General features: G+C 38.8%; 1 protein-coding gene and 1 long non-coding RNA gene across 3 annotated transcripts in view; one reads left to right on the top strand and one right to left on the bottom strand.

Annotated features, from left to right (window-relative positions):
- The window catches only part of RNF130 (ring finger protein 130), a 43,182-nt gene that overhangs the window by 18,186 nt on the left and 10,074 nt on the right, over nt 1–14,922 (bottom strand). For both annotated transcript variants that reach the window (XM_055718119.1, XM_005440613.4), the window contains exons 2-3: nt 14,015–14,209; nt 752–1,002 (exon numbers count right to left, since the gene is read on the bottom strand). In XM_055718119.1, the coding sequence (XP_055574094.1) occupies nt 752–1,002; nt 14,015–14,209 (446 nt within the window). The remainder of the gene's footprint in view (nt 1–751; nt 1,003–14,014; nt 14,210–14,922) is intronic.
- LOC129736616 (uncharacterized) lies at nt 5,099–11,392 on the top strand. The gene is made up of 3 exons (XR_008733498.1): nt 5,099–5,545; nt 7,054–8,086; nt 9,655–11,392. It is a non-coding gene; the product is annotated as an uncharacterized LOC129736616 (long non-coding RNA).

The following is a 14,922-nucleotide window of genomic DNA, read 5'->3' as shown; positions in this document are numbered from 1 at the left end:
GGCCATTAAGTCCACACTAGTAAAACATTTACTCCTAAAGTTTAATCCGTATTTGAGTTGATGACTTGATTTAGTCAAGATCTGAGTAAGAACTGAATTAAGTTCAGATTAAATTAGGAGTTGAAGAAGAATGTAAGAAAGGCATATTTGACAAAATTGTAATTACAAGGTATGACCAGGAGAATTAGGCAGTCCATACCAAGTGCGATCTTGAATAAAGCTGAGATCACTAAGTAGCTCCATACCTAAGTTTTCTTAGCCTAACATTCATGACAGTTTATAGTTTGGAAATACCTTTATACAACTTCTGAATTACCTTAACTATTACTGAAGCTATCCTTAAGAACATGGATAGAATTCATAACATTAGCTCTGTGTTCTCCTACACTACCAAATTCATTCACAATTTAACTTTCCTCCCCATTCCCAAGTACATACAGTATGCAATATTCAGTCAACATAGATTTGGTCTTCCTCTTGGACTTAGACTCACCAACCCCCAAACATTTAGCTTCAGTTCTGTTCTTTCCTGTCATGTAATAAGATCTTGAACTGGTGCTGCTCAGGACAAACACACTTCACTAAGTAAAAATCCTTGTCTGGCAACATGCTTTGCCTTGGAACAAAGAGGTTCTGAATGCTAGTTTGATGGAAATTCCTTAGAAATTATTTGTTCTCTATTGACTACTGTATACAGAAATATCACCTCCAGAACTTGTGGGGGGGAGGGAAGAAAAAGGAGTCCCCTTACCTGATTCCTGTCACGTGCACTTGTGTACCTGATCTTCTGGATGAAGTAAAATATTAACCATGCTGAAGAAATTATCATCAACACAATGAATGATATTGACACAAAGACTAGAGAGCCCCGACTGAAGTTTTTTGGAGGAACACGGGACCCCACTGCTATTGCCATCAGGACAGAGATATTCTTTTCCAAGTAATTCAGGATCTCCTTAACCTTTGATTCTGTAATCATGACAGCAACAATGTCTCCAGTTCCTATAAAAAAGAAAAAAATATTTAATTTACATTTTAAATTAACATGGCATGCCACTCAAGATTTTCCAAAAGCAAAGCTGTTCAACAACCTCTGAGGTTTTTTAATCTAATCCACTTATGGCACATGGAACATGTTCCTGGGCACTCAACTCATTGCTTGTCCTTCAAACCCAGGTTTTCAAATTAGGGCACTAACATGCAAACTGTCTGCAGCTCCACACATAGCAAGATCTTTTACCAGTGGTTACACAGTACTTCCCATAATTTAATTACTGTATGCAGTCTGAACTAGCTTTCAAAAGTACATTTATTCCAGATTTGAGGCTCTGAATAGCTGAATAGGCCACTCACAGAAAAGCAGATGAGTTCAATGATATTGCTAGAGTGGTCTTAGTACACACAGTGCTGTGTTAAAGTTGCTCTGGAGAGTTACGCAAGGTCCCCTGCAAGCTTGGGCAGCTTTCACAGGCCACCAAGGTTGTCAAAGATCTGTAAATCACAATTCCAGCACAGAAGCAAAGCCAAACTTCTACCTACATCACTTCAGAGAGAAGTGAAAGTAAAGTGAATAAGCCTGGTTGCAAAGTAGAAAAGAAATGAGAAAAAAAACTTGAGAGGTTTGAGCGCTGTTTTTATCACTCATACAAAGACATGCTTGATAAGATCACAAAGAGGCTGTCAGCTTCATCAGCTCCATTTCGAATGCGTAGCCCATCTGGTTTTCATAGTGTCTTGCCTCTAAGCTACCTCCTGCCCCAAAGAGAAAATTATCGGTACAAGAGTAAGAATTAAACCACAAGACTTCCTGAAAAAAGAACAAAGTCACCTGTAGAGCAGAGAGAGCACCTATGTTTTAAAAGCAGAGGCCGCATTGGGGAGAGAAAAAAAAAAAAAAAAAAAAAAAAAAAGGATCTTGAACTCAGGGCAGTTCTGAAATTCTGATAGACGTTCAAAAGAAAGCAAAGTTTATAGGAAAACCAAAGCCAAAAAGAAAAAATCCTTGCGAGTGCTATTCTCATTCATCCAGCTCTATGTGCTTCCTATACTAAAACCGCTTTCAAGACCTATTTTCAAAACGCTTGCAAAATCTGCTCATCTGTTTGCTCCATCTGCTTGCTCCAATTGACATTCCCTCAGAGAGAAACCGTATAATGCAAGTGACTTCAGTATTGAGGTTTTGGATTTAGAGTTGATTTAAGTTACAGACAACCTACTGTGACAGTAAAGAGAGAACATGAGGTCCTGTTTTAAAAGACTTTGAACACATTACTTGTGTTAATCAAAATCTGATTTCTAAGAAGTTATTGTATGCACAAAATGATGCAGAAGATGCAAAAGCACATCATCTTGGAAACCCAGGGCACAATAAGTCAGGGCGAAGGACCCAGACAGCTATACAGTTTGCCAAAATGGGGGCTTTACCAGAGTTGTGTAGCAATCTCAAATGTTATCACTCTTACCATTCACCATGCCACATAGCAACTTTTACAGTCCCTGTCCTCAGTTTTCAGAGCAAGTTCCCCAACATTGGTGTTGTACACTGTGCTGACAGAAGTACTTAGAAGAATCAAATCAGATAATCGCAGAAATTAAGATTTGCACAATAATTTAAAAGAATACTCCACAGCTCCAGAGCTGTTTTCCTGCAAGAAATTTCAACTTTTATTTATTTAAAATTGAAATGGTAAAGACATTAACACCTTGTCCTAGTAATGGGTCTAAGTGGGAAAAGAATGTTTAACATTACCTTCTGAATATTTTTTGAAATAAGTGTCACAGTAACTCAAAAGCTTTAAATAGCAACCAAACCCCAACACAATTCACGGATACAACTTACTTAATCACTAATATACCACGGATTCACACAAGATCCACTTCAGTCCAGCTCTCTAGAGACACTTCAGTTTGAGATGTACTGAGTTAGGTTTCCTGCAAACTAACCAAGATATTTGATAGGCAGCAAAGCTCAGAAACAGAGCAAAAATCCATTACTTGCTTTAGAGGAAATCCGCTCAGATTCCTGTCTGTCCAGTTGGGAAGAGTCCCTGCCCAGATGTGCAGCACTTAATTACAGAACAAGAGCCACCTTTCCTGCAAGATTCTGATTGTAGATGCAGCATGTGTTCATGCAACCCCAAACCCCTGCAGCTCAGATGGTGCAAGATCAATCAAGAGCAGATAAATTATACTGATTGATATTTTCCCTAGGCTTCACTTCTGTTCTGCGTATCTAGTTTGTATAGTGAAGGAAGGCAGGGAAGGGTGCAGGAGGGACCGTATTTCCCAGAGCATGTGTTTCTGCTAAGGTTCCCCAGTAGGTATTTATTTGCACCGAGGAATTATATTAGTATCAAAATATCAGTCCAAAGCACTCAGTGTAGCATTTTGACATGATTTACAGTCATCTGCAAAGAGAAGCTGACCATGATTTTTCAATACTAGTCCAGTTCTGTCTGCATCAAAAGCTGAAGCCTCCACCTATTCCCTGCTGCAGAGGGAATGAGACAAAGCTGACAATCTGTAATGTGTTTTATATAAAGCCCAGCACAAAGGGAACCTCTGGCATCACTGCAAAGTGATTTGCATTCCAAGTCACTCAACTGGGAACAGCCCAAGTGCTACTGTTGCCTCTGACCCTGCAAGAGCCAAGGAGAACTGCAGAAAAGAAAAATAAATTGTGCCGTTTAACATACTGAAGCTCAGCGGAAACTGGGACTTGGTTCATCCATATTTTTGTCAGGGGCATCACCCTAAATAATTTTAGCGAGAGCTCCCTGTTTGAGAACAATTGGGCCCAGGAGGAGACACTGACTCGTTTATTTTAAGCACCTTGAAACCCTGCATTTCTGAAATGTAAATGGGAAAAAAAAAATCCTCAGGTGAACACAGAAACACTAACTGTGCAAAAGTTAGAAGATGGTCTTACTACATAATCTTACAAAAAACAATACTCTTCTCAGCCAAGAACTCTGTTCAGAGAGAAGAAGCTGGAATGCTAACTAAACCAAACGAACTACACACTCAACCACAGATGACGAGCTAGGACAGACGGTAGGCAAAAGATAAATATTGATGCCTGTAAAAATAAATCATTTAATTGCTATCATCCAAGCCCAGACAGCTCTTTCTAGCTTGCAATTTTACCATGTGCATGTTTAATTAGGATAGTTATACAACTCTTTAGAAAGTCAATAGAAAGTAATCTCAAAGAAAAACTAGTAGTCTCACTCATGACAAGCAAATAATTGTTTCCTTTTGTGTTTGCTTTTTGATTCTTGACTATCAAATGTTTGTCTGAAGCTCAAAAATGTGGACAACTTGGCCAGGATACCAAGCTCAGGACAGGCATGGTTCAAACGGCAGGCTTCAGACAGCTTCCATCCATCTATTGTCCCTTGGAGGATGCAGGAAATGGCAGCCTGGCAAAACACAACGGCCAAACAGCTGATTTTTTTTTTTTTTTTTTTTCTTCTTTTTTCGCCCCCTCTGTCCTGGGCTTGTGAACACCCCAGGCAGCTGTTTGGTCAATACTCAGGGAGAAGGACAGGTGAGACAATTCCTCCTGGGCACATAAGCAACTTGGCACCAAACTGCTGTTACTGCTGCAATGCTTCATCCACCTTCTCACAGATGGGGCAAGCAAAAACTTAGATCCCATCTCAAGCGTGGCAAACATCGAGCCACCTGTAAGAGGCACTGAACTGTTTGGACTTGATGTAACAAGGCCTGCAGAGAACTGAGAATTAAGTCACACATTCATTACCAAGGTTAGCACTTTTCTGTTGGCTGATATTTGCAGCTAAAGTCCTTGTAATTTCCTAAGTCTTTCATAGTGCCTTGCTGATGCTGCAGACACAGCATGAAGCAGATGGACTGCACTCATCTCACACCTGTGAAAATATCATTCTCTCTAAATAGCAGACAATACTTAATTGCAACTGAATCCTTTTATGACTTCACTCTGAAAAACCTAAACTTAACACACTCTTATCTGAACTATTCTGCTGGGTGGAAATTTCAGAGTACTTAAAAAGCAAACAAAATCTTCACCTTCCTAATAAAGCATGGAGCAGACAGGCATTTGTAGGTTGGATTCAGGGCACAATTCAGACATTGATATGCCATTGCTTGACTGCAACAATTGGAAGATCATAATGATAAATGTACTTTGAAACAAAACTGCCCATCTTCACAAACCAGACTTCCCTATTCTTCTATTAAACGCCCACAACTATGCTATCATTTCTGAACATGTTATATCAGAAATAAAAATATAGCAACACACACTATTCAGTACCCAGGAAAGGGATTAGTCCTATTACTGTGAGTGGCAGATTTCTTGGAACAACATTAAGTAACTGTGAAACCACGGCAACAGAATTTGGGAGCCCACAAAACATCAGCAGAGAAAACAGGAAAGCACAAATGAAGTGCCACAGTTACATGTGAATTTTTGAGACAGCGATCACAAGTTCTGTGAAAACACCAGAAGATGTCTGAGCTGCAAGGGAGAAGAGGCAAAAGCAAGAATTACCCCTACAAGGTAAGGGCTTTAGCCACAGGGAATATATAATCCATGGCACCCATGAGGTGAGGGCAAGGGAAAAGGCATGCTGAGCTGTATGCAAAGCTGCACTGCCAGAAAAGGTGGGCTTTGGGGAATGTAGCTTTTAAATACAAGTTCCATAGTACTTAACAACATTGAGGAAAAACACACAAATTCTTCAGATAAAATTTTATTCTGATATAAACCAGAGAAGTTAAGGTAATAGTGAAGAACAAAGTCTTACATTCTAAACCAGGCTTTTGGAAAAGCAGACACCAAGACAACAACCCTTGGCATATCTTCAGAGTGATTAAAACAGGTCTAGCTGCACATATTTTTATTTTGATCTAATCAAAATGTAAACAAGAGCACATCCGAGCTGTCAACACACAAGTGCAACCTCAGGAGTAAAATACGTTGAGATGTCCCAAATCAAATACTTCTGAAGACAGAAAAAAACACCATAGTATTTGTCAGCTATTTGGTTTTAAGTAAGGCAAGTAGTAAATGCCAAGAATATACATCAATTTTTAAATGAGACTGGACAGCATTTAAAAATGTTTGTCTTCCTGTTGCCTTTGAAACATGAAAATGTTGAATTCTTGTCTGTACATGAACATTTACTTTAGGATGCCTATTTTATGCAGTGTCAGACACTAGAACAGGTATTACAACAATAACATGGGAAAAATTGTGAAGGACAGCAGCATATGGAACTGTTACCCCAAAATATTGGGCAGATATTTGCAGAAGTCACAACTGTCTCTGCTGCATAAACCTGTGTAAAACAATCTAAAAAAATAATCTTCTGAGGTTAAAACTTGAATTCTGACTGTGTGCCTAAGAGAACAAAGCAGCAGATTATTCAAAGTTCAGTGAGGATCACGCTTCTGTGAATTGCAACCAAAATACAGTCAATTTATGTCTGAAGAACACTCAAAGCTATTCTTTGATTGCAGCAAAAAGAGCTTCAACAGATTTTACTCTGCCAGGCTAAGAAAGGGCACTGCACTATGCCCTCTAAATATGATTAAATACCCTTTAGTATTTTGCAACGTACCATGCATTGCTATACTGCTAACAGACATGTGATGGACGTTCACAAAAGTTCTGTTCCTTTAAGAAAAACAGGCGTATGACTGCAGCATATGATTAGAAAATCAGAAACAGCAAGAGTAGCTTTCCAAAGATGGGTGTGACAATTAACTTCAAAACAAATATTAAAGCCTAATCAGATTCTTGTTGTGCACCAAGTCCATATGTGATAAATAATCTTCTTATTAAGCAGAAATTACCTTTCCAAAGCCCGTCCTCCTTCACTAGAAATGATGCCTCAGTAAAATATTCTTGCCATATTTTCAATCAGCTTTATAATCTACTATGACCAAGAGTTCCTAAAAAGGAGTGCTAAATAGCAAAATCAGTTGAGGAACTGTTGGGCCATATTTAGATGACAACTGCTGACACATTATTTCATAACCCAACTGCTCTATTCTGGCACTCAGGGAGATGTTTCTTACGGAGAAATCTGCGCAAGATCAAAACAGGTAGTCACAGCTACATGCTCCTGCTTCATTCACAAGTCCAAATCGCACTGATACACATGAGATGGTGGAGCTATGCCCCTGGATTTCCTCAAACTTGACAAGGTCCAGCTGACCCTCTGCTACACACAGTGTACCCAACTCAAGAAAACCAACAGCCTTTTGCAAAGATGCAAGACAATATCGGTATGTAGAAGACAGGTGTTAGACCTTGACTTCGCTACACAGGATTTCCTCTCCATCAATCTAACCCTCAGAGCTCCTTTTTGTCTTCTATTACAAGTCATATGAAACTAAGCACTGTAGAAAAATTAAGATCCTTCTATTAAGCTACAAGATGCACCCACCTCTTCTCTAAGCATCCCACAAGTTCCTGAATCTCTGCCCCATCTTGACTTTTGAAAGCAAAAATGTGCTACCTCAGTGTTTCTGACGGGCACCAGGAAGACAGAGTCATGGCTGGGCTGAGAAGGCAGGAGCACCCAGCAGAAGTTACACATCTCTGGAGCCAGAACTGCAGCAGAGTTCACTTAAAATGGTAAGGAGACCGTCTTCAGGAGTTTATGGATTCCTCCCCCACCACCACTTTTGACTGCCTTCATCATTCTACTTATATCACATATTCTGTTTCTGTAGAAGGACTTTCATCTTCTGGAAATTACATTTATATATATATTTGTTAATGCATGTGACCTTTTGCGTTCTTAACACTAGGGAAAACCAAGCCTAGATAAGGGAAAAGCTGACAGATGTTGCAATGATTTTACAGAGACATCTCACACATCTTTTTTCTCTTTTAGCAATGCTTCTTTGCATCTACTTGCACAACAATTTTTTTGAAAAGGAAACAGACAGTCCACTTAAATAATGCTGGAAGAATAAAAATACTTGGTACAAAGGAATTTATCATTTTATCATCCCCTTTCCACAATCTGTGCACAGATATATTTTTTTGTCATTCACAGTTTTACAAGGCATTTAACTATGTATTATGGTGAGTAAACTATTTGCAATCCTATATAACGAATACTGTTACTGATAAGGTATTAGTATGCTAACAAAGTAGACCAAATTTTATATTCAGACCTTGAACAAATGCAAATTAATAAAAAGCAGAAGGGTCACATTAAGCTTTGACTAAGGAAATGGTGTAATCCTAACACATGACACTACTGAAAAAAAGGTTCCTCATGTCAGTTTCACATATTTTTGAAATATGCAAGTCTTGAATCTTCAGAAGGTAATTCTGCTTATTTCAAAACAACCCTTCTCCATGCATACGTCTGAACAATGTCCAAAACCTGTTAGGCTACATCCGATTTAACACCCAATCACTGATTACAGTGTCACATTCTTGATTAACCAATAGTGTTACTGTAACGTAGACCTTACTGGTCTATTCATCAATTTAAGACACACTTGGGTTTTGATAACTAAAGGTCTCCATAATCTTGCAATCTGTAGTGTGACCAGTTGCTAGTAGGTGACTTCCATTTTGCTATTTCTGGATAGCAGTTCATATTCCCACTAGTGGAAGCTGGAGCTAAAACCCCCAGAGATTTCCTAGAAGGGTCATCTGCCATGCTCATGTATTTTCTTTTATCTACAAACAACTTCCATACAGATCCATCAATCTGGACAGTCATTCCAATCAAATTCAGCAAAGCATGAAAGAGCAGTGGCAAGCAAACCTTACCCAAGGACACTACAAAATATTTTTAGAGCATCACGAAAAGCATAGTCACAGATTAATATCATAAATTTAATTCCACTGAATCCATAGATTTTGGGAATTACTCTGCTGCTGGAGCTCAGACTTTGGATAAGAAAAAGAATGTAATTACTTACAGTCACTAACAGTCCCGTGGGCCTTTTCACAGTCACAGAACTAATTACCCTTTCAGCTGGCTAAGGAAAAATGAGTCTAACTGCTGTTATTTCAGTTGTGGAGGAGGCATACACCACGCAGACATGCTGGTAAGGAACTGTGCAAGGCACTGAGGCTATGTTAGCTTTGGAAAGGGGTTTCCCTGGCTTATCTTGAAGAGGCAAGTGCTTCCTTATGGTCCAGAATCTGTGCTTCAAACACACTCCGCTCCACATCTTGTTAACTGTCAGACACTCCCATCTACTGTGGGACAGATCTTCCCGATGAACGCATCTCCAAGAAATGCAGTGGGAAATAGGATCAACTATACTGCTGTTGACACTTGCTCCCCACATTTTCAATTAGCAAATATAAAAAACAATCTAAAATGACAAAAAAATACCTAAGCTGTGGTTAGACTATTGATTTGCCTTTTTTCAAGCTTCAGCTTTAATGACTCATCTCTCCTACCTTTTCACTAATATTCCAAGGTAAATTAATAATAATAAATTATAACTAGAATACTCTAACATACAATAAGATTAGTTTTGAGCTGTGGATTAAAAGTAGGTCTCCGTAATCCAGGGAAAGTTTTGCAACGGATTTGGTATAGACCGTATTCGTCAGCACACACTTGTGCTAAATAATCTGCAATGCACCCTGCCATAGCTTTCACACATCAGTTCTGTTTACAGTTACATAAAGAGACATCCGTGAGAGAAAGGCAAGCAGCAGAGGAAGAGAAGTGCCGCACGCAGCGAGCGTGGCACAGAGAGCAGCGTTTCAAGAGCTGGATCTCTGCAGCCTACCCACTCCGAATCAGGGCAAGAACACCAAATAGCCATTAGATGGCAACAACTCCAAATTGCTTCCTGTCCCTCCTGCCTCTGACCCAGTGACCTAAAATAAGCCACATAAAATACATGCAGTTTTATCAGAGTTCAAAGCAAGTACAGACCTTGCTTCCTGTGCTAGTGTGCTTTTTAAGCGAATACAGGGCTGTGAGAATCCTCCCTTTGAAAGGAAAACTGTTTCTGGGAGCCAGCGTTGGGGAGCTCTCGTCGTACTACAGCGGGAGACCGTCACCTTACAGGACACACATCACAGGACAGAAACACCTTCTGGCAGGAAACGAACGCATCGTTTCTTTAGAAGTGCAACGAAGATTGAACCTGAGGAGACATCTGCAGCTTGTTCTAAAACTAAAAGATTTACCTCTGAAAAAGGTATTGGAAGTTGTTTCAATACTTCAGGAAGCTTCTTCAGCACTGATGGACAGTAGTTACTTGAATCCAGCAACTTCTTTTTCACACACTCTTCTATATTTATCTTATTCTGTCTACATTTATTCCATAAATTCCAAGTATGAAATTTTAACTTTAGAGGCTTTTTTGGCTTATATTCTTTTCTATAAATCCAAATAGAAGTCTAGATTTTAATAAAGAAGATCAAAACAGTTAAATTTGATAGTGTACTTCACAGTACTGCCTCCACTACACACAAACAAAAAAAGAATTAAAATGCTATTTTACCTGCCTTTCCTTCCTATTCTCATAATTGATTATAAAGACGACAGCTGCTACATATTTCCTCTACCACATAGGCTCTTTTTTACATTAGGCAATTATTTTTTCTGCTTTAACAGAAGTAGCAAGCAAAACCACTCATAAAACTGCCTTCCTGCCAGTGATATCATAGTCCAACATAAGCTATGCTGGGAAAGATGTCCTTCGCTTAGGTTGATAGAGGACATCTATGAGAATGTATAAAATAAACATATTTTACATGCACACAGTAATACATACAAGGATATACACAGAGAAGAGAAAAATGTCACAAATAACATTAACAGAAATATATATCTTTTTTAAAGTTCACTAACTCCTTAAGGTCAATACCTATGTCAAAACTCAACTTTAAGTCGATGAGGCAGAGACAGTGAACTACCACACAAGAAGCAACAAATTCTGATATTAGCAATAAAAACTGTTCATTTGAAATGGTGATGATAGACCGATTAAAGAGTAACAATTATTACCTAGCCAACAGAAGGAGTTTATATTCTGCTAAGTAATATGTTAAGTACGAACAAATTTCCATAAGATTAAAGTTTTCAAGTGTCTGTTCAAGCATAAAATAACTTGGATAAAATATTAATCCCATAGGCGTGAACTGCTTACTGAACTCTTCTCACAGGGAATCATCTCTCTGCAGGTGGGTAATATACATATTTCTATATAATAATTTTACTTATTTTTAGCACATGCATTGCTTAAGTGGGTGATTGGAATTCCGGCAAACAATAGTTCAAGAAGTAGGAAAGTTCACAGTGTGCATTATGAGCAGTTGCTGCTTTCCTCTCTGCTTCACCAGGAAGACAAAATATTCCTAAGGCTTGGTACACTGCAGTATAAGAATTATGTTACGGTGATATAAAATGACACAAGGTCTATTTTCACCTCTCTATGGAAGCAAATGTAGAGCCATAAACCTGGTCATCCTAATACAGTTGCAAAATTGTTTTGTGAAGAACGCATTTTTAAAAGAAAAGAGGAATACTACACAGCACTAGATACAATATGGAAGACCAACTCAGTGTCTCACCTTCCAGCACAACTATCAAATACACACTGTCAACTCCTCCCAACCTTCAGGGATAGAAAATATTAAAGAGAAGAGATGTAGTGCACCAGAACATCTAATTAGTAGATGATGTGATTGTTCACCATCTAAAAAGCATACAAGCAGCGAGCGATATGGCTGAAAAGGCAGAAAACAGAAGACCCCAGAGTGCCTTGAATGTGCACGAGACTGCTTTATACATGACCTTTGTTTGAATAGGCTCATCGTGTAAGCATAGGTTCATGAATCTATATCCCACTGGAATAGTTCTCACTGAGGGGAATACTAGATTCCAAGCACTCCCTGTGCTGAGGCTAACACCAAAGGACTAATCTGCGTCTCTGTTACACACACTTGCAGTTCCTACATCAAGCAAACAGGAATTTATTTATAGGAAGCTCTGCAAAGCACAGATTGCTAAGGAGATCCCTTACATGACCATAATGCAATCAAAACAAAAGCTGTGGAGCCACATTCCTCTTCATTACAGTGTGGTATTAAGGTGGTACTTCAGTTCTAGATAATTACTTTTAGCCTGCTGCATAGCTTGAACACTTCAAGTTTAATATTAATTTTGAGATAGGGCCTACAGCCCAAATCAGCGATGGAGATTCTGGTATACCAGGGACTAAGTACACTCAGCTAAAACCAAGTATTTTAAATACTCAAAATATGCATCACAGCCAGTAATTACATTTTTTATGCTTGCCATGAGTAAGAGTAAATATTTGGAAGTCAACATGCTGAAGACAGTATTAGCTTTTTTCCAAATACCAAGTATCCAAATAGTTGCCTGGCTAGCTTACAAGACACCCTTTTACTCACAGCAGCGCTCATGTTTTAAAGCCTGAGGCATTATTTCAACCACCCAGAACCACTGGACCTACTGATACAGTTTCAAAGACAACCCACCGGTCTTCAGAGCTGAAACACTGAGTGAACAAGGATTTCCTAATAAAAGACAGATACCATCCCCCTGCTACGAAAGCACCTGCCAAATCTAACAGCATTACGAGAAAGGAGATATTAAGTTATAATCAAACCTATTATATGATTTAACATGCAATAGAGCAAACAATGGTAGTGCTGTATTTTTATTAGTAGTCTCTTTTTATGCCACAGTAAGGTATTCCAGGCCACAGGAGAAGTCACAAATCATTGCTAAACAGAGACTGCAGACTTTACAGTTTTACAGGTATTTCAAAGAGAGACCGGACCTGAAGGTTTAGGAGGGTATTACATCAGCAAAGAGAGAAGTGGCAAAAAAACACAAGAGGAAGGTGACAGTGTTTCACTAGAATAGGGGACTTTCTGCCTGCAGATTACTTGCAAAAGTGTCTAAGGAAGGTACCCAAGACTAAAATGGACTGTCAACAGGCTTTGAATTGCTATACAGAGGTCAAAATCTCCCTGGAAAATTCCTGTAGTATAACGAATTGGGAAGGTCAAACTCCACAAGAAGCCACAAGACATTTCCCTTATCAAAGGGAAAGCAGCAACCGTGGCACTTCTTTAGAAAAAGAATTCAATTCCAATTGAATTGTGTGACAATATGCAGAGCAATAATTAGGAAATTCCAGTTTCCAAGCAACCCCATATACTTAAAAAAAAAACCTGAAAACGTTCTAGAAAAATAATCAGCTGGCAGTACAGCCCTCAAATATAAAAATCTGCCTTTTCTGATTAAGCTAAATAACTCCGGAGAAATAAATAAACGGAGAAAACCTTCTTGGAAAATGAAAAATGTAGTTAGAGTTGTGAAAACCCTTTTCAACCAAGGAAAATGTTTACGTATGAGGCTCCCACTAGTTAAAAGTAACTCACTAGTAACAGTGAAATTTTACAGCAATAGCCCTAAAAAAGTAGAAATGCATAGAAATCCAGATTTTCAGCATTATTCTAGAACAGCAATAGTCTAATGTTAGACAACTTAGAGAGGCAACTGCTCTCTGTATCACTAACTCTTGTTGATTTCTGTATGGCACTCAAACATGCAAGCTCAGATCCTGATGTAACTTAACATTGGAAAGCCCCCACTATAACAGCCAGTTGAAGACATGCTACTATAAAGATTTTTCAGGTACAGATGCTTTGCAAAATTCTAGACCTTCCATTATATGTTAGCTTTTCTTCTTCAGAAAGGTTTGAAACTGATTGCTCCTAAGGTCTTACAGGTGTTTCCTCACTCCAAAACACCCATATCCCCACTGCAAAGGAAAGTGTTCCTCATTGGATAAAACGTATGCTAAAGGAAAACAACTTCTCCGAATTATTGGCTCATTTTGCAATATTGCATACATATAAACATCATCAGAGAAGAGGCTATTTCAAATAGCATCTGTGCACTGCCAAGAGCTCTTTGGCAATATTTATATGGCAAAAGAGTACTTGGGCAAAAAATAATTATAGTGAAAGAGATGACATTTCATTTACCTTGATGAGTCATCGTGACAGGTTCTTCACTGGATATATTGTTGTAAATGACCACAGCTGTGGCATTATGTGAAGCTGCTCGCAGTATTTTCTCTCTAAATGTACAGTTTCCTCGCTGTAGTAAAGCGATCCACTGCTTGGTGTTTGGTGGAACTTGGAAGCGCGTTCGAGGGTCACAGCCCAGACGATCTGCAACTGAAATGGGAAATACATTTACACAGATGGCAATTTGTTCAAACAGGTTAAAAAGAAAACACTCACTCCAAGTTTTGCTGAATTACTCAACTGTTACGCGCTAGGAAACCACTATCCTCCTGTTAATAAAGCCTGACGATAACTGCATTGTTATGAAACAAAGTCCGTAAAACCCCCAAGTTTCACACATTGAAAGCTGTGACTATATGCCTGAGAATTAGGCTCACTAACACAAGCTATTTTTAACTCTAGTGCGGCTAGAACAATTAATTCACATTTGAATCAATACCTGCCTAGAGGTTGAAAAACATTAGAATATGGTTCATATGCTATTTGGCATTTACAAAACAGCTGTATATCAGCCATACTGGAGAGTGTAACTTCTTTTTTTCTTTCTAATCCAGTCATAAACGTCACTGCAGTGGGACATTAACTAAACAAAAGAGGTTGTGAAAGCAAGATTTCAGAGTTATCTGCCATGTGCAGGCCACTGTAAAAATGGACAATACTAAAAGCTGATCTTATAAATCCCCAGCAGCCAACATCAGCCTTTTACGTATGCACATTTGTCTAGAAGGAAGTGCATACAAATTCAGAGAAACAAACTGTTTTGCAAACACGATACACTGAAGTTGTCAGCAAAACAGGTGTTGATGGTATAAAGGAAGAGTAACAGAAACGGCAAATGCCAGATGTATGAATTCAACAGCATG

The sequence above is a fragment of the Falco cherrug genome, chromosome 8 (assembly GCF_023634085.1).
Source record: "Falco cherrug isolate bFalChe1 chromosome 8, bFalChe1.pri, whole genome shotgun sequence".
NCBI classification, from domain to species: Eukaryota; Metazoa; Chordata; class Aves; order Falconiformes; family Falconidae; genus Falco; species Falco cherrug.
Note: the sequence above shows the minus strand (reverse complement) of the source record. Positions and strands in the feature narration are given on the sequence as shown.